The sequence below is a fragment of the Prionailurus viverrinus genome, chromosome D1, assembly GCF_022837055.1.
Source record: "Prionailurus viverrinus isolate Anna chromosome D1, UM_Priviv_1.0, whole genome shotgun sequence".
NCBI lineage: Eukaryota > Metazoa > Chordata > Mammalia > Carnivora > Felidae > Prionailurus > Prionailurus viverrinus.
Window position 1 is genome coordinate 105,514,379 of NC_062570.1, and position 19,578 is coordinate 105,533,956.

The 19,578-nt window shown below is 54.1% G+C and overlaps 2 protein-coding genes across 21 annotated transcripts in view; both read right to left on the reverse strand.

The window, feature by feature from the left end:
• Positions 1 to 11,302, reverse strand: part of PPP6R3 (protein phosphatase 6 regulatory subunit 3) — a 137,492-nt gene extending 126,190 nt beyond the window's left edge. For 5 of the 18 annotated variants that reach the window (XM_047878130.1, XM_047878125.1, XM_047878123.1 and 2 more), the window contains exon 1: positions 10,615 to 10,731. The gene's annotated coding sequence lies outside the window, so the exon portion shown is untranslated. Of the gene's footprint in view, positions 1 to 10,614; positions 10,735 to 11,184 lie in introns of those variants that run through there. The other 13 variants (XM_047878117.1, XM_047878120.1, XM_047878118.1 and 10 more) reach the window with 6 other exon arrangements.
• A 6,680-nt stretch (positions 11,303 to 17,982) lies between these two features.
• LRP5 (LDL receptor related protein 5) overlaps positions 17,983 to 19,578 on the reverse strand; it is a 104,399-nt gene continuing 102,803 nt past the window's right edge. For all 3 annotated transcript variants that reach the window (XM_047877103.1, XM_047877106.1, XM_047877104.1), the window contains one exon: positions 17,983 to 18,355. In XM_047877103.1, the coding sequence (XP_047733059.1) occupies positions 18,094 to 18,355 (262 nt within the window). In that variant the 3' untranslated portion in view covers positions 17,983 to 18,093. The remainder of the gene's footprint in view (positions 18,356 to 19,578) is intronic.

Genomic DNA, 19,578 nt, shown 5'->3' on the forward strand with positions numbered 1-19,578 from the left:
TGGGGGGGGGGGGCGAGAGGGGGGGATGAAAACGTTCTAAAATTAGACTGTGGCACTCATGACACGATTCCATAAACACACGAAAACCTGTTAAATTCTACACTTCAAATGGATGAAGTGTATATGTGAATTCTATCTCAATAAGGTTGTTGTATTTTTAAAAATGAGATGTAGGTTCGTACACACCAAATTGGCAAATATGAAAGTGTGACAAAGCCAGCGCTGGCAAGGATGCAGGACAACAGTGCCTGCAGGAAGGCAAGTGGAAGAGCCACCCTGGAATACAATCTGCAGCGTTTACGCAAGTTAAAGATGTCCAGGTCCCGCACTTGTACTTCGCTGCACTTCTCTTCAAGGCCTACGCCCTGGAGAAACGTTTGCCTTTGTTCAAAGCGGCACCAGCACCATTTCTCTACTGGAAACAACCCTATCCTCCAGTGCTGGGACAAAGACGAGATGAGATGTACGTGCGCGGTGAGCAACAGGACAGAGCACAGAAGCCGGGAGGCGTGAAGCACGGCCACGTGCCCAAGGGTGGCCGCAGCTGCCCGTCTACACACGCTCACTCCCCCCGCCCCCCACCAGTGGCAGCTCCGTGGCCCCCCACGACAGCCCCTCCCCTGACCTCCTCTGGCTTTGCCACTTAGGCTCCAGGAAACTCACAACCCCACAGGGCCTGCTCGTGTCTGGTAAGACCAAGGCAAGTGCAGGCGCTGCTCTCCCCTGAGCGTGGCCTGACTTTCCCTCGGCTTCCGCACCTTCTCTCCTCTCCTCTCGCCCCACCAGCCGCCATTCACCCTAACGTTCACGGACTGCTGCTAACTTCCTATTTCCCCAAGAGATGAAAGAAAGAGGGAAATGCCCACGTGCTCCCACTGCCCTGTGCCCCCCAAGGAGGAGCCCACGGCTCCGGCCCGTGTCCCCCCTGCATCACCGGTTGCTCACTCTCTGATCAATCAATCATGTCCCCCAGTGTTACAAAATGCCGTGATTTCTCCCATCTCGACAAAACCTTCTCGGGGTCCCAAATGTCCCTTCGGTGTCCCAGCACACGCCCAGAAAGAACTCTACCTGCTCTCCTCTTCTCTCCATCCTTCGTGAACCCTCCCCACCAGGCTTCTCGTGCACCGCCACGTAGGAACTGCTCTCCTCAAGGTCATCGACAACCTCCGTGCTGCGTCCAAAACCACCCAGCGAGGCCTGGGCCTCATTTCACTTGACCAGATGCAGTAGCACTGGCCGCAGGTCCCCCAGTCCGGTCCTCCTCCTCCGCCTCGGAGGCCGTCTTCCCGTCGTGCCTGCCGACTCGGTCCTCATTCCTCACTGTCCCCATTCCACCTTGGGGCTCCCAGGTGCCCTCACAACACAGAAGACCAACATTTCCGTCCTCAGCCCAGACCTCTCCCCCCCAGGTGCAGACAGCCGAACCCTGCGCGTGTCCGGCTGGCCCTCTAAAAGCTCCACAAACTTACCAGGTCCGAGCTCTCCCCAGCCTTTGGTAAGATGTCCGCACCCTGCACCTCCCGTGGTCTTCCCGTTCTTCACAGGTGACAACCCCCACGGCCAGCAGAGCCCCGCACCCTTCACTCTGCTCCCACGCTCCCATTCCATCTGCCCACAAACCCCATCAGCTCTACCTTCAAGAGGCATCCAGAACCCACCCGCTTCTCACGGCCACCCAGTGCCCCTCAGTCCCAGCTGCCACTACTGCTGACGGGTCCTGTGGCAGCACAGGGGCAGCTGTTCTCACAGCTTCGGGGGACTCTCCGAAAACATACGTCAGGCCTCGTGCCACACTTCTGCTCCAAACACTATGGGGACCTCCCATCTCATTCAGAGGAAAAGATAAAATCGTAATGCTGGCCCGTGTGACTGGCTCGCAACCAGCACCTCTGCCACTCTCCCCCGGGCTCTCCCTCCGGCCAGCGGGCCTCCCCAGTGTCCCTTCCACACAGCAGGCACGACCCTTCTTCGTGCCCCCAGCTGACTCTCTGCCTGTAAGGCTCCTCCAAGCCCCGGCCCCAGGGCTCCCTCACCTCCTTCTCAAGGAGGTCCACCCTGACCCCCTTTCAATCTTCAAACAGCCCCCACCATCCCACCTCCCCGCGTTACTTTCCTCCCTACAATATCACTCACCATATCACTGCCGCAGCTTTGACCTACCTGTTAACTATCTTTGCCCAATGAATTGTAAGCTCCATGAGGACAGAGACTTTTGTCCGCTTTACTCATGCCAGCGCACCCAGCATCAGAACATAGGTCTTAGCACCTAAGACACAGTAAGTACTCAAACATTTGAATGAAGGAATCTCAAAACACATTGTGGGGGAAGGGGGAAGTCACAGAACAAAATGATTCAATTCGTATACTTTAAAGATTGCAAAAAATTAAGTTACATTATATAAGGATACATTCACATATGGCAACCACAAAGAAAATGATACATGTAGGGTAGTGCTTGCCCTCCTGAGGTCAGAAGAAAAGGTGGTCAGAGAAAGACCTAGAGAGAGCCACAGGTACTGGCCACGTTCTATTCCTTAAGCTGGTTACTGGCTACACAGTTGCTGGTTTTAACATTTACCATCTACACACCCTGCTCCACTCTCTCTGAATTGATGACCTCATAAAAAATTAAAATACAAAAGCAGGTTAGAGCAGGACAGCCCACCACCTGCCTCTTGTGAGGTTTTCACTTTTGGAATTGTTTTATTATTTTTTCACTAGCATATAATTGACAAACAATATTATCCTAGTTTGAAACGTACAACATAGTGATTTGGTATTTATACACTCCACACTGTTTTTGTAAATAATGTTCCACTGGAAGACAGCCAGCCTCATTTGTTTACATGTTGTCTATGGCTGCTTTCATGCCACAACGACAGAGCTGAGTAGTTACAGAGATTCTACACCCCGCAAAGCCTAACATATTTACTAACTGGTCCTCTACAGAGAAGAGGTGTCTGGTTGTGATGCGGAATTTGTAAAGAAATTAAGTGCAAAATAAAGAAAGATCCAATCGTATGTTAAAACACATCGATCCCTCAAGGCCTGTGTGATTTTCTTCAAGAACACAGTACGCTGAAAAATACAGTTCTACGAAACAGAGGACCCTCTAAAGCAAACGGAGTTACCTTTACAATGTCGCAAGTGCCAGAGGGATTTTAAAGACTGTTTTAGAGAGCAAAGTACAAAACCTCAAATATATGATCTCTACTCCCATGAAAGAAATATGATCACATACATTTACCTAAGCATATATAATATAATCCAGATTTGAAAAAAAACGTGCATATCAACACTAACGCCGTAAGCCCTCCTCATCCGTATCACTATCACCCAGGACCACCCCAGAGCAGTTCGTCGGACCTCAAAGTCCTCTAAGATCCCTTAAAATTCCATTTTACCTCTTTAGAGCATTCACTACACCTTATATTAGAGACATTTCTGTACTTACTTCTATTGTTATTATGAAAAAGATTGAGAACAGTAATACCAATAAAAATATGACTCTGTTCTAACCATTGTGCAAATGAGTTTCTACTTAATATTCATATCACAGATAAGGAAACTAAGGAACAAAGATGTCGTCGGATATTAGGGTTACACAGCTGGGAAGACTTTGGGAGCCAGAACTCAAAGCCAGCTATTTTAGGTCCTCGCATACTCTTCACCTCCATGATATACTCTGAATTGGGGAAAGAGAACAGTATTAATCTGTGAAACCCCCTTAGTTTAAAATACTATGCCATGACAGGCGCCAAATGCATAGTTGTTGAATTCAAGTACGGGTGTAATAAATTGAGGACGAGAGGTCTACAATGGGAAGGGCAAGTTTTAACCAGAAGGGACAGGGTCTTGGCAAGCAGGCACCAGAGGCAGGTGAGACGTTCCCCATGCCCGCTGTCCAGAGGCAACAGAAAACCTCTGTATCTCCAGGGAGACACTATCCCCTCGTCTACTACAATGACAGAAAACTGCCAAGTACTACCACGAAAAGGAAACAATTCAGAAATTAAGCATTTATTCTTAATTCTCAGTGAGATCCAGTTGTGATGTCACTCTTGAAACAAATGACACTAGAAACTGTGGTCTAGTGGGGCCACCAAAACCCGAAGGCATCAACCAGGAACAGAGAGATCTGTCTGCTGCCTATGGGTCCGTTCTCCAGCATGGCCTACACTTTTCTCTAAGAATCAATGACCTCGAAGTTTTGTTCCAGCTCCAAAACCATGACTTTCAAGAAAGGAAACCCCAAACAGCCAATCAAGTCAGGCTTTTCAATGTTCCTCCTGCCACTGCCCCCATCTAGAGACAGAAAGCCCAAATCTCACCAAGGCCCAGCCAACGCATAGGAACCACCAGGCCACCATGGAGCGTGACTTAGTGGGGAGTGTAGCACGCCCGCCTTACTTGCCCCGATCAGGGTCTCGGGGTGCCTCGCATGCTCACCCAAGCTTTCCTTTCTCTTCCTGCCAAAGCACGTCTCTGGTGCCAGCACTGCTGTTCAGATTTGTATCCAGGTACGGGAACTCAAGGCTCCAACCAGCAATCTGAAGAGCTTTCTCCAAATCTGACTCGACGTTCAGTCACACTCTTACTTCTGCAGCCTTTGTGTTCTACTCTCTAACTCCAAGATAAGAATCTGTAATTCATCTTGCCTTTGGGTTACCAGATTTCATGGCAGTCAACCTCTGGGGCACACAAGCCATTCAAGTCAATATGTATTCCCACCGAAAGAAATACCACCCTAGTCTTCTCCAAAGTCACCAAGAAGTACAAAACCAATCAGAGCTTCTTTGTATTAGTAAAAAGATGTTCAGAACCAATCAAACTTCATCTGTATAAATTCACAGATGACCGTGTAGTCTTCACTAATACTTATTACAAAGCAGGTCAACACTAGCCAGCTGTGAGTGACGAGTAGTAAAACACTTCTGCTCAGAGCTAAGCTCAGACTGCTAAGTCCAGGACGTGGAATTGTCCCCATTAAGGTGAGAAGTCTTTCAACTACTACCAAGGTTCCTCCTACTTGCTTCTTCACGAGCTCATCTTCCTGGTATCCAGAGGTCAGTCCACAATCATTTAAGCCCTGAAATAAACTGGGTATTGATCCGACTAGTAACTATCAACCCTCCCCAAGTAAAGAAAAATAAATGGGGAGTGAGAGAGGAAAAAGGGGTTTTCCGTGGCAACTAAATCTAAGCCAAAGTCAAAAGGCCACAGAAACAAACCTCTAGTCAGCCTAGACCCAACTGCAGCAGGAAAAACAAAAAAACACTCCCATTAGAGACACGATCAATTTCAAGGATGCTCAAGATGTTCATTCAGTGAGAACCTACACAGAGCCTCTGATCGGTACGGGAGCAGTCTGCGTTTCCAGTTTGACCAACAACCATCATCTATGGAGCAAAACCGAATACAGACCGATCCTATTCGCCATTACAAAACAGCTTCGCCAGCACAGAAACGGCACCGCTTTCTAAGACACACCAACCAAAGAAGCAAGGCAAAGTAACCACTTAATACACATAAGAAACAAAGGTGTAACTACTTTCTTAAGTGGCAAGAGACTTCTGGCAAATTCAACCCCCAAGGAGCAAAACCTAAGCTACTTTCTGCCCAGGCTTGTAGGGCCTCCCTGAGGAGCCTACTTACCTACACCGTGGACAATTCTAACAAGCTTTGTTACCTGGCCTCCCAGCCAAAACTGCACCCCTTTTATAATTGCTACCTCTCCCTCCAGAGCGCAAGTCCTTAAGTGCCTGTTCGTGAGTCCCTAATACGGCTCCTGGCAGAGTAAGGATTCAATTACTCTATTTGCTGATCAAATAAATGAAGATTAGAAGAAGTTGATGGGGGAGGGGTCGTTCGTCCTTCTCAACAACAGCCATAAGCTGATTTCAGGATGAAAGATTACAAAGTGCCACCATGATCTTCTTTCTCCCTTTTAGAAGCCCAGATACTAACATTCAATTGCTGGAAATCTGTAGTTTTTAAACCAGTATTCTTCCATTCAACAAACAAGACGATCCAAATTGTAAGTATGTGTAAGAAAAGGATCTCTGCCCTTCTGCTAACGCACCTCTTCCCCCTCCCCAACTCCACCGCCCACCCCGCCAGGAAGAGAAACACTCCCCCATTTGGGTCCGAGTCCAGAGCACAGAGGAGGCTCCTTTCCTAGGAGGCAAGGGTCTCTGTGTTAAAATGTTACGCATGGAGTATGCCTCTCTCTTGCCCTAAAAAGGCAGAACTGGCAAAGAGATCCAGGGCTAACTCTCTGCAAATAGGCCTTCATTACAAAAGGAAAAAAAAAAAACAAACCAAAAAGATAATGATGAAGCTTGCATCTAAAAACAGAACTGACAACTGACTGACAGGATAGGAGCAAAGGATATAAAACTCAAAAATCACGTTCTAGGAGTAGGAGCAAACAGCCCTAAACACCTGAGAGCTGCACAACACAGTGATGTATTCTCACGAGGTAAAGGAAAAGTTTCTAAATTATATTATAAAATCTATTCACTTAAAATTTCTTTTAAAGTTCAGTCTTCAGGGACGCCTGGGTGGCTCAGTCGATTAAGTGTCCAACTTCAGCTCAGGTCATGATCTCGCGGTTCGTGGGTTCAATCGCCGCGTCGGGCTCTGTGCTGACAGCTCAGAGCCTGGAGCTGCTTCCGATTCTGGGTCTCCCTCTCTCTCTGCCCCTCCCCTGCTCGCGTGCTCGCTCCCTCTCTCTCTCTCAAAAAAATAAATATTAAAGTCCAGTCTTGAGGCACCTGAAAATAATGTGTGTACACCAAGTATCCCCACTACTAAGTGATCTCCTAGGTAGGATCTAGGTGCCACAAAGACAGAGCTCACAGGTCACCTGAAGGATTCCTTGGCCAACAAGTAGTCATTACTGTCTGTGGTCTTGAGCAGTGGTTCCAAAACCTAGCTACACTTCATTATTACCTGGGGAGCATTCTAAAAATATATTCTTGGGGCCCCTGGGTGGCTCAGTCAGTTGAGCATCTGACTCTTGATTTCGGCTCAGGTCATGATCTCATAGTTCATAGGATCAAGCCGTGAGTCGGGATCCACGCTAACAGCAAGGAGCCTGCTTGGGATTCTCTTCCTCCCACCGCTTCTCTGGCCCCTCCTGGCTCATTCTCATTCTCTCTCTGTCTCTCTCAAAATAAATAAATAAAACTTTAAAAAATATATTCTCAATACCACCACAAATTTCCAGAGGTGGGGTCCATCATCCTTGGTCTTAAAAATGTCCCAGGGGCACCTGGGTGGCTCAGTTGGTTAGGTGATCAACTCCTGATTTCAGCTCAGGTCATGATCTTGTGGTTTGTGGGATTCTCCCTCCCTCTCTCCTGCCCCCCCCCCCCTTCCCTGCTCACATACACACAGTCTCTCTCTCTCAAAATAAAGAAACATTAAAAACCAACAACAACAAAAAGTCCTAAGTGATTCTAATGCGTGCCAGTCTAGCGTCTATCTACAACAGAGTTTCTCAACTTCTACACTATTAATTTTTGGGGCTGGGTAATTTTAGGGTGCTATCTTGTACATTACAGACCGTTTAGCAGCATCCCCGGCCTCTTATCTTCTAGAAGCCAAATTGCACATTGCCCACTCCCACAGGCAGGACGTGCAAAAATGTCTCCAGACGTTGCCAGATGTTTCTTTAGGGGCAAAACTGCCTCCCAACCATGAAACACATACCTAGAGCAAATCAAAAACCAGTTACTTGAGATTCTCTTAAGGAAAAAGAAGAAATAAGACAGATGCTTAAAGCCAAGAGTCCAGGTTTATTTTTTTCAGTCCATCTCACCTAAGAAAAGTAGCTAACACACTACTCAGCCCACACAAGGACTCAGATCTTGACTTATGAGGACCAAACCACAGCTTCTTCTGCTTTTTATGAAATAAACTCAAGGCTGAGTTTTAGGTAAGTAGATAATTAGAAGAACTGCATTGTCACTACCATGTATTCTTCTTAGGGGTAATAAAACATTATAAAATTTGGACCAACATATACTGAAGCTGCCTCTCAACTGCCCAAAATATGAAATTTCAAGAAAGAAGTTCACAACGGCAACAAACTAAATACCGATCCTGACAAATACTGTTGTTTTTTCTTAAAATTTTTTTTGTAACATTTACTTACTTTTTAGAGACAGACAGAGACAGAGCATAAGTGGGGGAGGGGCAGAGAGAGAGGGAGACACAGAATCCGAAGCAGGCTGCAGGCTCTGAGCGGTCAGCACAGAGCCTGACGCGGGGCTCGAACCCATGAACCACGAGATCATGACCCAAGCTGAAGTCGGACGCTCATCCGACTGAGCCACCCAGGCGCCCCAGTGACAAATACTGTTTTAAGAAAGAGGTTTTTGTATACTAACTAACTGGACTTTAAAACATGAAAGAAAAAAAAAAAAGAGAGAGAGATTTTTGCCTGTGATAAGCACAATGCCTTTGCACCAAAGCAATGCAAAAGTTACCTTAAAAGAGCGAACGTCACTCTGTCAAATCTTACCACCATTCATTTTCTGTCCAGCTGTAGTCTGATTCTCAAATTCTCAAGTAGTTAGTTCAAACCAGCAAGTTTTTGTTTTGTTTTGCGTACTTCACACAAAAGCTAAAGTTTTCTAATCCAAAACCCTGTTCTTAAGTTACCCCAGGCGAGATGCCCACCTCTACTTAAAAGTGCACAGGGGAGGGGCGCCTGGGTGGCTCAGCCGGTTAAGCATCCGACTTCGGCCCAGGTCATGATCTCACGGTTTGTGAGTTCGAGCCCCAGAGCCCCACATCAGGCTCTGTGCTGACAGCTTGGAGCTTGGAGCCTGGAGCCTGCTTCAGAGTCTGTGTCTCCCTCCCTCTCTCTGCACCTCCCCAGCTCATGCTCACTCTCTGTCTCTGTCAAAAATAAATAAACTTAAAAAAAAAATTAAAAAATAAAAAATAAAAAAAGTGCACAGGGGCACCCGGGTGGCTCAGTCGGTTAAGCATCGGACTTCGGCTCAGGTCACGATCTCACTGTCCGTGAGTTCGAGCCCTGCATCGGGCTCTGTGTCGACAGCTCGCAGCCTGGAGCCTGCTTCGGATTCTGTGTCTCCCTCTCTCTCTGCCCCTCCCCTGCTCATGCTCTGTCTCTCTCTGTCTCAAAAATAAATAAATTAAAAAAAAAAAAAAGTGCACAGAAACACTGCCCCAGTGCAAGCGAAGCAAGCCGGGTCCCAAGCAAGTAACACCGAGGGAAGGGCACCACGGTTCCGAGTACCAGGGATTAAGAGACTGTCAGTATGTGTGTGACCGAGCGGATGGCATTCTGTTATTAGAGGCTCCCGACTCCCTAATCAGACACACCGAAGGCAAAACACTTCCGAAGCATCCGCGGGAGGCCGGTGACTTCCCAAACGAGGCTTGCTGAAGTACATCTCAACACGCAGCACCCTTGCAAACCTCGGTAACCCGGAGAACACGGACGAACAGATACCGGGACCACAAAACTGGAGCTGACAGACATGGGGACCAATCGCACCGAGGGCCTCGTATCCCCAGGCAGGCAGGAAGCGAATCGGACCCGGGCCCCCGACGGGCTTTTCCTCGATTAACCGTCACCTCTCAGACAAAACACTCTGAAGCACCACCATGAGCTCGTCACTTCAGGAAACACTGGTGATTTAACGAATCTTCAGCCACCCCTCTCCTGGAAAAGTTAAAATAATGTCCAGCCTCTTTTCTCCGCAAAGCTGACGGTGAAATAAATACACAGGGCTTTCTGGAGACCGTCACCGAGGGCCAGGGCTTACACGCTCATTTGACTTCCTAATGGTAATCCAAACATTCAAACACCAAATTTAAGTTGGTACCAACAGCCACTAATCGCCCCAAGCTGATTCTGCGCGCCAGGCACCGTTGCTAACTCGTTCCCTCCCCACAAACTCGCGAGATGGACTCTTATTATTGCCGTGTTACGGGGAAAGCAGACAAGCGGGGTAACTTGTCCAAGGTCGCAGAGCCAGCAAGTGGTGAAGCCAAGACCTCGAGCCAGGCACTCTAGCTTCGCAGTAGAGAAAAGCTGAAATCCCGCCACCGCTTAGGAGACCTTCATTCGAGTGGCTGGACATCCGGAGCCCCTCTCCCACTCGCCGCCTCCCTGCAACGTGACCTTGAGGACAAAAATCAAAGTAAACTTCCCATTAGCAAAGCGGGACGATCTCCACGCCGACGGGTGCTGTGGGGACGAAAAGGAAACAGCCACGTAAAAAGCAAAACATAAACAGAGCTCTAGCCGACCCGCCAGAAAGCGTTAAGAAGGACCGGGAACGCCACGGGAAGCTCGGAGGCTGAAGCGTCAGGGCACAGGGATGCTCGCAAGGGCTCGCTCCGCGCCCTTACAACCGAAAAGTCCCAAGTTGAGATGGGAGCGAGCGGCACCCGGGAGGAAAGCCCTCCAAGCCCGCAGCGGATGGGCTGCTTTAAGAGGGAGGTACTTCCAGCCACACGAAGGACCACCCCCCTCGCTCATATTCGCCGGGGAGGCGTTCGTGACCAGGTCCACCTTCGAGTCACAACACGGGAGTTAAAAAGCCGCTCGGAAGGCTATTTACATACTCCGAGCCGGCTTCTGCGTGTCCCGATGACTCTGCGGCCGAAGAGCCCAAACCCACAGAACTTGTTTCCCGCAGAACGGAGCCCAACAATGGCCTTCGAGAGTCTGCGGCGAGTTGCCGCCTCAACTTGACACGCTCGCGGGCCCGCGCCCAGAGAAGTTGTCCGGGGCGGGCCGGAGCCGAGCGGGGCCCGGCCGGGTTAGGGGCGCGCCCCGCCCGCCGCCGCCGCCGCCGCCGCCGCGCAAGGCCGCGGACGCCAACCCGGGCGCAAAGTTCGCCGCCGGCCCGCGGCCCGCCCCGGCGCCCGGCGCCGCCAGGCCCCCGCGGGCCGCGGCGGGCGAGCAGGCGGCTGACAGGCGCGGGCGGGGACGGGCCGCGGAGCCCGGGCGCCGCGCCTCCCCGGCCGCCGAGCGGCGAATTCCGGGGGGGAGGGGAGGGGGCCGGGACGCTCCCTCCCCGCGCCGCCGAGGCCGGGCGGAGGGGGCCTCGCCGTCGCCGCCCGCGCGCCGCGCGCCCCCCGCGCCCCCCGCGCCGCGGCCCGCTCCGCCGCCCCCACCCCCACCCCCATTACCTGGAGGTGCCCGCGACCCGCCGCTAGTCGCGCTCAGGCGGGAAACGCGCTCACCGACACCATCAGCGAAGCGCCCAAAATGGCGGACGTATCAAGCAGGCCTTGAGTTCCCCCCGCCCTCCCTCCGGCCGCCTCGCAGCCAATCGCGACCCTATCTCCGCCCCCAGGTCCGCGCTCATTGGCCTTCCTCTCCCGCCCCCTACAGCCTATTGGATCGCCCGGCGGCCCGGTTGCGCCTGCGCCGATTGGCTCACGGGCCCCGTCAGTCAAGCGCGAGGGGAGCATTCTTTTCCCATGGACTTGACGGATCCGGAACCTCTAGGACCCCGGAGTCTGGAGAAACAAATCAGAAACCGGGAGAAACCTGGCCGGGTCCCCCTACGCCGTAGCAACAGCAGGGCCTCCGCTTGACGGACGCTGCGGACCACCAATCCGACGGCCAATGCTTTTTAAAACTAAACTGAGCCAAACCAATCCTGGCCATGGAGTCGGGAGCAGTAAGGGAACCAATGAGGTAGCGAGAGCCGCGGGCAGGCGGGCTGGAGGGTCAGGAGCCGACCGTGATGACGTGAGCCACCATACGTCCCCGCAGTGGAGGGCGCCCCGAGCTGGGGAATTAGCTCAAATGGTAGAGCGCTCGCTTAGCATGTGAGAGGTAGCGGGATCGATGCCCGCATTCTCCACAGCTGCATTTTATAGGGAGGTGGGGTGGGGTCGTGCGTTCTCGGCCCCTTCCTCGCTCAAGTGGTGGCCGGGCCGGGAGTTGGGGTCAAGGTGAGGGGATGGCTGCTTCCACCCCCGGCGTCCCAAGGGGGTCTGTGACCCTAGCTGTGCGTCCACACCCGCGGGAGTGAAGTGCGCGGGGGGGGGGGGGCGTCCCTTTTGTCTTACAGAAAGATTTACACCAGAGCCTCTTCCAAAATGCTCGCCCAGGCCCCCGCATCCACTGCTCGGCCTCCCCGGCAGGGAGGGGCCGGGACACATTAGAGTAGCCCACCTTGGCCCATCTTAGACACCTTCTAATAACCCGTCTGGCTTCTCAGTAGGTGCGGAGCTCTATCTAGAGTCACGAGTAAATCGACAGGAGGGCGGAAGTTGGCGGCAGGGCTGAGCAGCGCAGGCGAGGTGAGGGTGGGGTGGAACCCAGCCCGAAGCCGGCAGAACGCGAGCGCGCGCGTTCGCGAGGCTGCCCCGGGGGGGAGTGCTGGCCTCTCGTGGGCAGCTCTCCGGCGAGCACTGTTCTGTGCCCAGCCTGCACGGGTGCGTGGGGAGCAGAGGGTCCTGGCTCTGGCGGTCTGCGGGGGACGGTCAGACACCCCTTGTAACACAGGCCGCAGAGTGGCGGGGGCCCCTCGGGAGCAGGTGGCATTTCAGCCCCAGAACAGGGAGGCCAGAACCGTGGGTTCCTGGGTCCGGGTGGCCGGGAGAGAGACCAGAGACCCCAGGGCGGAGCTTTGGAGCGCTGGGGAGGCAGGCACGATTCGGTTGTGGTGGGAGAGAAACGTGGCAGAGAGAGGAGGTGGCCGAGGTGGCTGCGCGATGCAGGGCCCTGCGGACCGTGCCACCGTGCCCAGGAAAGAGCAAGAATCCCTAATGCCCAGACTTGGGTTGGGCACCAGGCCGGGCGTCATAACGGGGGCTCCACGCAGGGAGGCTGGAGTCTTTAGGGCAGCTAGCTCACTCCAGTGGTGCCAGCTTGGTCCGGGATGGCCACTCCAGCTCACGGAAGGCTGGTTTCTGTGACCTTCCCCAAGCCTCCTGAGAAGAGTGACATAATCTGGCCACTGCGGGTAGGGAGGGCAGGCCCAGGAGAGCGGCCGCCAGGTTGCCTTGCAGATAGATGCTCACGATCTTTCTGTGCCCATACCCCCACCCTTGGCACCCACCTCAGCCGGCCCCCAGCTCCCTCCGTCTCAGGGACTCAGGCGCCCTCTGAGCCCCCATGCCACACAGGGAGAATGAAAGCCAGAGGAGCTGGGTCAACCCCAGTGCCTGGAAGCTGGGCCTCTGGTGCAAACATGCCCCTCCCCCAGCCCACCGCTTCAGCAGAGCCTGACGCTGATTCTCGAAAGACGTTGCGGCGGGTGGCTCTATTACGGTTCAGTATTATTGTCCCCATTTTATAGATTGGTGAACAGAAGCCCAGGAAGCATTCAGGCACCAGGTGTGGGCCGTGTTGGCTGAGTGAGCTCGGCTGGGTGATCTCACCTCTCTGACTCTCCAGTTCTCATGTGTAAAGTACAGTACTGATAATACCTACTAACCTGTGTCCGTGCCCTGAAGGGAGCTGGACGTCTAGGGAGGTAGCAGCCAAGGGCAGATACTATTCACCATTGATCCTGCTGCTCAGAGCGGCCGTGGGCCTGGCCAAAGGCCACACAGCTAGTGAGGAACGCAGTCGACGAGGTCGAGGTTGAAACCGGTTCAGGTGTGCCGGTGCGGAAGGGTAGGGGGAGGAGACATATGCAGATAACCTGGGGTGGGGCCGGAGCAGGCCGGCCTGGCTGAGCAAACCGCAGAAGGACGGTGCAGAGGATCCGGTGGGGATGACTGAGGTCTGGGCGAGGAGACTGGGAGGGACTCCTGGAGGCATTGGAACTTACGGTTTCTGCTGGGAGACTGAGGGCCGGGAAGAACTTCTGAGTTAGAAGGGGCGTGTTCAGGGCTGGCCCCACCTTGGAAAGGACGGACAGAGCAAGGGCAGCAAATCTCTGCTACAGAAGTCACACCCGGGGCCAAAGGGCCAGGCCCCAGCCGCTAGACCCAGCAGCCCGGGAAGAGGCCGCAGGGAACCCCTGGACAGGGGGGCGGCGCCTGAGATGAAGGGCTGGGCCAGGGTTGGGAGCCTGGGGAGAGCCCAGCCACACACAGAGATCCCTTTACTCACTCATCATCAGAGGACTTGCCTGTACAGGCTTCAGGCTCTTTCACCCCAGACCCTGAGGAGGGTCACAGGGGCATTTGCACTATAATTAAGCGAATGATGCAGTACCTCCCCCAACATAAGTGGGCCCCAAAAGTCTCCAATTATGATGAGCTAACCTAACTGGAAGGGTTGAAGTCAGGGAGGACTTCCTGGAGGCATCTGAGCTCAGCCTATCTCCTGAGAGCCCTAGGGAGCCATTGACAGGCTTTAAGCAGGAGAGTGATTTTGAACCTTTGCATTGGCCTCAGTATCCTCAAACTTCTAGAGTTCATGGATCACCACCTTCCCCTTTTCCCCCTAATCCTTTTATGGTTTCATTTTCACTGTTTAAATTTTCAATCCATCTAAATTTAAAAGTGTAATGAATGCCCACATACCCAGCTATCACCCCCTTAGCTTGTGGGAACAGACACAGAGCTGCCAAATTTCAGTTCTATCAAGTAATGATTTTTGAATAGAAAATTTTTAGGTAGTGATTTAAAAAAACACACACCTTATGCTATTACCATGATTTCATGAAAGAAAAGGCATTTTAACCCATACGTACACTCAGAAAAAGGCTTTAAATCGAATAAGCTCAGCTTGGGGGAAACGCCCCCTCCCCCATGGTCCTTCCTAATGTCATGTCACCAGGGCTCAGGCCTGATCTAAGGGCTGGAGTGAGGCCACCCTGGCAGAGGACGATGCCTCGAAGGCCAGGCTGGTGCTCGGCCAGGTCATGTGTTGAGGCTGGAGGGCTGTGGGGCCAGATAGGGAGCTCTAGGAGGTAGGAAAGGGCGACCCGTTTTAACATGGAAATTAAGTTCTTCTGTTTCTCCTCCTTTTTTTCAGTGCATTAAGATTCAGTCTGGGTTGCCAAGGAGGGGAGTGTTGTGCTTCCTACCAAGGACTGTTCGTGGCCCCAGGGTTGGTAGAAAGGGCGGCTACTAGCGTTGCTAATGATCAACCTGTCCAATCCAGCAGGGAAGAAAAGAAGAGAGGGCATTTGGGGAGGCGGAGTGGGGGGGGGGGGGGGAGAGTAGGTATGGGAGTCTGGGAGAAGCCCCCGAGGGGACAAGCCAGCAAGAGCCGAGTCTCACCCAGCTCCCCAAAGCACTCAGGTTTCTTGGGGACAGAAACTTCCACACCTGCCAAATCCCGGTTCCCTAGCGTCCTGCCTGGCGGCGGACATGGCCAAGATCTGGCCACCTGGATTGTGTTCAAGTGTCCAGGGCAGCTGTAGACCCACGGGGGCTGCTGGACCCGGGGCAAGGAGGAGCCCCTCACCCATTCTGGATGAGGCGAGGGAGGGCTGAGCGGAGCAAATGATAGGACCAGTGAGGAGTGAGACCCCGCAGGACTCGGGGGCGGGCGACAGAGACTTGGGGAGTAGTGGGTGTCACTGCAGAGGTGAGATGGTTGGGAAGGCTTGGGCACATTGAGCAGTGTCTGGTTGTCAGTATTGCTTGTTGTGTAAAGAAATGATTGAACAAATTAGTAAAAAAAAAATAATTAATAATAATAATAATCTATTTTCTCCCAAGCCTTGGTTTCCTCAACTGCGAATTGGGGACACCATCTACCTAGCGGGACCGTTGTGAAGTTTAAATGAAATAAGCCAGGTTAACTTCATTTAAGACACAGCTTAGATAGCACCTCTTCCAGGAAGCCCTCCCTGCCCTCCCATCTACATAGGATGTTCTCTCTGGGCCCCAGGATATCTCAACACAATGCTCTCTCCCCCTCAGCTTTGGAAACTGTCGGCCGTGCTTCGACAAGCCAGCAGGTTGGCCCCCCTTCCTCCTAGCTGACCTCATGGCAGCAGAGGGTCCAGCAGAGTGGCCTCTGGAGACAGGCCTGGGATGCCAGGGGGGTGTCTCAACCCTCCCCTCAGCCCATGCAGGCCGTCACCAGCGGTCAGCGGCATAGGCCGCTTCTCTTCTTGCCTGACCCTGGCTGGCCCTAGGAGAACGGAGGGGACCCTCACAATGCACGACTGAACGGAAGGGCAGGACAGTGGAGGGGGTCCCGGTAGCCCCCTGTGATGCAGCTCCTGCTTCTGAGTCGGCAAAGTCCCCCCACCCCCCTCCCCCTCTGCCCACGTTGAGATTAGGGCTTTCATTGGCACCGCAGGGCTTGTGGCCCAGCCTGGAAGAACGGGGATCCTGAGTGCTCGGGAGGCCCCAACCCCCCCCCCCCCCGCAAGAAGCTCTCTGGGGCTGGGCACCCCACCCTGGGCCTGAGAGCTCTGGGTGCACCCTCTAGGGCTGGTCCTTAGCGGTGTGACCTTGGGCAAGCACGTCATGTCTCTGGGCTCTAATAGGTCACAGCTTCCATTTACCAAGGAGCTGCTCCTTGCCAGGCGCTCACTGGGCAAGGCTTCTCAACAGGCATGATCCCATCGGAGCGGGATGTCTTAAATGACAGTCCTCAGGGGCGGGTGACAGCACCCTTCCTTACCAGATGGGGCCAGCTGGATGAAGTAAGTGAAGCTGGCCTTCCCAGGAAGATCCAGTCCCTCCTTCTGCAAAGGGACCTTGAGCACAGGTCCCCCCTCCGCCCCCCCCCCACCCCGATGGCAGCCCTCTTGGTCCCAGGGGCAGCAAGAACCAACAAGTCCGCCAGCCAGTCCCCTTCACCGCCAGTGCTGACCGTGACCTCCGGGAACTCCTGGACAATCAGGAAGCAGGGGAGACAGTTCCCCGAAAGTCTCAGGAAACCAGCCTGGCAGACTCATATGCCTGACACCCCAGCTATGTCCCCTGGTCAGGCAGTCTGGGGAGCCCCGAGGGCCACCACCTTTCCCATTCCACCTCCCCAGCACTGGGGCCCCAGGGTCTGAGTGTTCTGGGGTTTCCTCATCTTGGAGACTGTCACCTCCGCATTCCAGGCCCTGGGGGCTGGCCAAGGGTTGGATCTCCAGTCCCAAAGGGAGGCCCTTCTTCCAGATCGCTGTGCATCGATTCTTCTGAGTGTGTCCCCGGGACTAAAAATGGTAGTTCTCCTCTGACCTCCCTGTGACATTCCAAGTGAGGTTAGTCCCTTCCTGCCCGGCACCTGGGGAACAGCCTAACTTCCTCATGACTCGCCGGCTGCTCAGTCTCCTTCAGCAGGCTGGGGAACCCCCACTCCCGGGGGCGGGGAGCACGCCTTATCTCTCCGACGCCTCCTGTACCGACCCGGTGGGTACACGGCGGGCCTGGGGGCAGTGTTGACCGACTGCCTTTGCGGGGACCAGGCTGGGGCAGGTCCCCAGGGCCTGGGGGCCTGTGTGCTGGAAAGGACAAGATGGAAATGGGGGAGGGCACAGGAGCTGGGAGGTTCCCACCCGACCCTGGCAGCCCCATCCACTGGGGGTCCACACGGAATACACAGCCAGGAGGGATCCCCCTCTGTCCCTGCACCATCTCCGTGGACAGCAGGTGGTAACTGGGGCCAGCACGCACAGAGGTCAGACAGGCCGAGGAATAGCCCGAGGCACAGGTACGTAATCTGTGGGGCCCAGGGCAAAACGAAACGCAGGGTCTCTTTCTTAAAACCCATTTAGAATTTCAGGATGGTTAACAGTGGAGCCGGGGGCCCTTCACGAGGGCACAAGTCAGGCATCCTCCCTGCCCGCCTCTGCCCAGAGGCTCAGCCCGCCCCGTGGGGGCCTGACGGGGACCCGCGGTGCTCAGGAGGATCAGTGCACAACTCTGACAGCTGTCCCAGGGAGGGCGGAGGGCGGGATTCGCCCCGTGGGGACGCTCAGCTCAAAAGCACACGTGGCACAAAAGAATGGCAGTGACGTTTAAAAAAAATTAAGTTTATAAATATTTTCTCCACTGTACAAAGTTTTCCCCGGCCCGGCCCACCCCATCACTGTTCACATTTCTCGTGTTGTTGTTTTTTTAAAATCCCAACTATATTTATTTTTTTTAAATCATAAAATATATTTTTTTCTTTGTTCATATTTAAAACTATTTACAAGGGCGCAGAGAGAGGCCAGGGTGGCCCGGCGGGGGTCAGGATGAGTCCGTGCAGGGGGACGGAGGCGGAGGGAAGAGGTGAAAATAGCTCCTCTCGGTGGCAGGCGAAGGCGGGCAGCTGTCCTCCGCCGACAGGTACTGGCTGTGGGGCGTGGGCGGCGGCGGGTAGGGGTCTGAGTCCGAGTTCAAATCCAGGTAGTACTTGCTGGCCTTCCAGCGGTTGGCGCTGTAGTCGCTGTCACACACATCCGTGCTGCAGGGCGTCGTCGGGGGCGCCATGCCGCGGATGATGTAGGGCCTGAAGGGGACAGAGGGGAGTGGCACCTCGTCTCGGGGAGACCCCCGGGGCCCCTCAGCTGTGTGCTCCCTCTGAGCCACACTCCCCACGTCCAAAGTGGGTGTGTCTGCACCGACACACCTGGGAGCCACACTTGCCTTTTTTTTTTTTTTTTTTTTTTTTTAATGTGTAGTTAATTTTGAGAGACAGAGACAGAGCATAAGCCGGGCAGGGACAGAGCGAGAGGGAGGCACAGAATCCGAAGCAGGCTCCGGGCTCCGAGCTGTCAGCCCAGGGCTCGAAGTGGGAACTCGAACCCACGGACCGCGAGATCATGACCTGAGCCGAAGTTGGACGCTTAACCGACTGAGCCCCCCGGGCGCCCCTTGCTTGCCTTTATGGAGAACAAGGCTTGCAGAGCCTACCTGGCCTGGGCAGCTTACTTAACTTCTCTGGGCTTCAGTGTCTCATTGGGAAAATGGGGAGGATAAAACAGTACCCAGTTCAAAAGAGGCTGGTGAGGATTAAATGAGATTCTTCGTGGAAAGTGCCAGAAACAGTGCCTGACACCAGAAAGCGCTGGACGACTGTGCCCCATTTTATCATTATTACTGTAAGTGCCAGAGACCAGTGAGCCTGGAAGTCTAAAGCCATCTGACCCAGGCGGTGCCTCCAAGCGCCCCGTGACGACGCCTCCCAGACGTCTCCTGCATCGGAAGGTTCTGTCAGGGCCTGAGCTGGGGGTGGGGATCGCGGTGTGTTTAAGGGCCCCAGAGGGCTCACGGAGGGCAAGAAGGTGGAGCCAGCACCCTGGGGCCAGGGAGGGGCAGCGGGTGCCGAGAACATGGAGTAGGTGGACAGGCCTCATAGGACCCCAGGGGCAGGAAGGGACCCCGAGAGACGGGGAGGGAAGAGGTGCCATGAAAATAGGACATAATGAGAAAGGCAGGACGTGGAGCGGGGACTGAGGGGCCTGGCCAGCGTGGATGTGACAGCCTGAGGACAGCCACCCACAAGGCTGCTGGGGACACACTGGGACGCTGAGGCACTGGGGGTGGGGGGAGCACTGCGGGCCCTTGACTAGGGCAGTGGCTCGCTCTTCTTCCGGCCTGGAGTCCCTGAAATGGCCACCAGAGGGCAGGCACGACGCGCTCTGAGGCTCCCCGGCTCCAGGCAGCTCTAGGGAGCAGGGAGGTGCGGGCCACTCTCCAGCTTCTGCCTCCCCCTTGGGGCGAGCGGCCCCA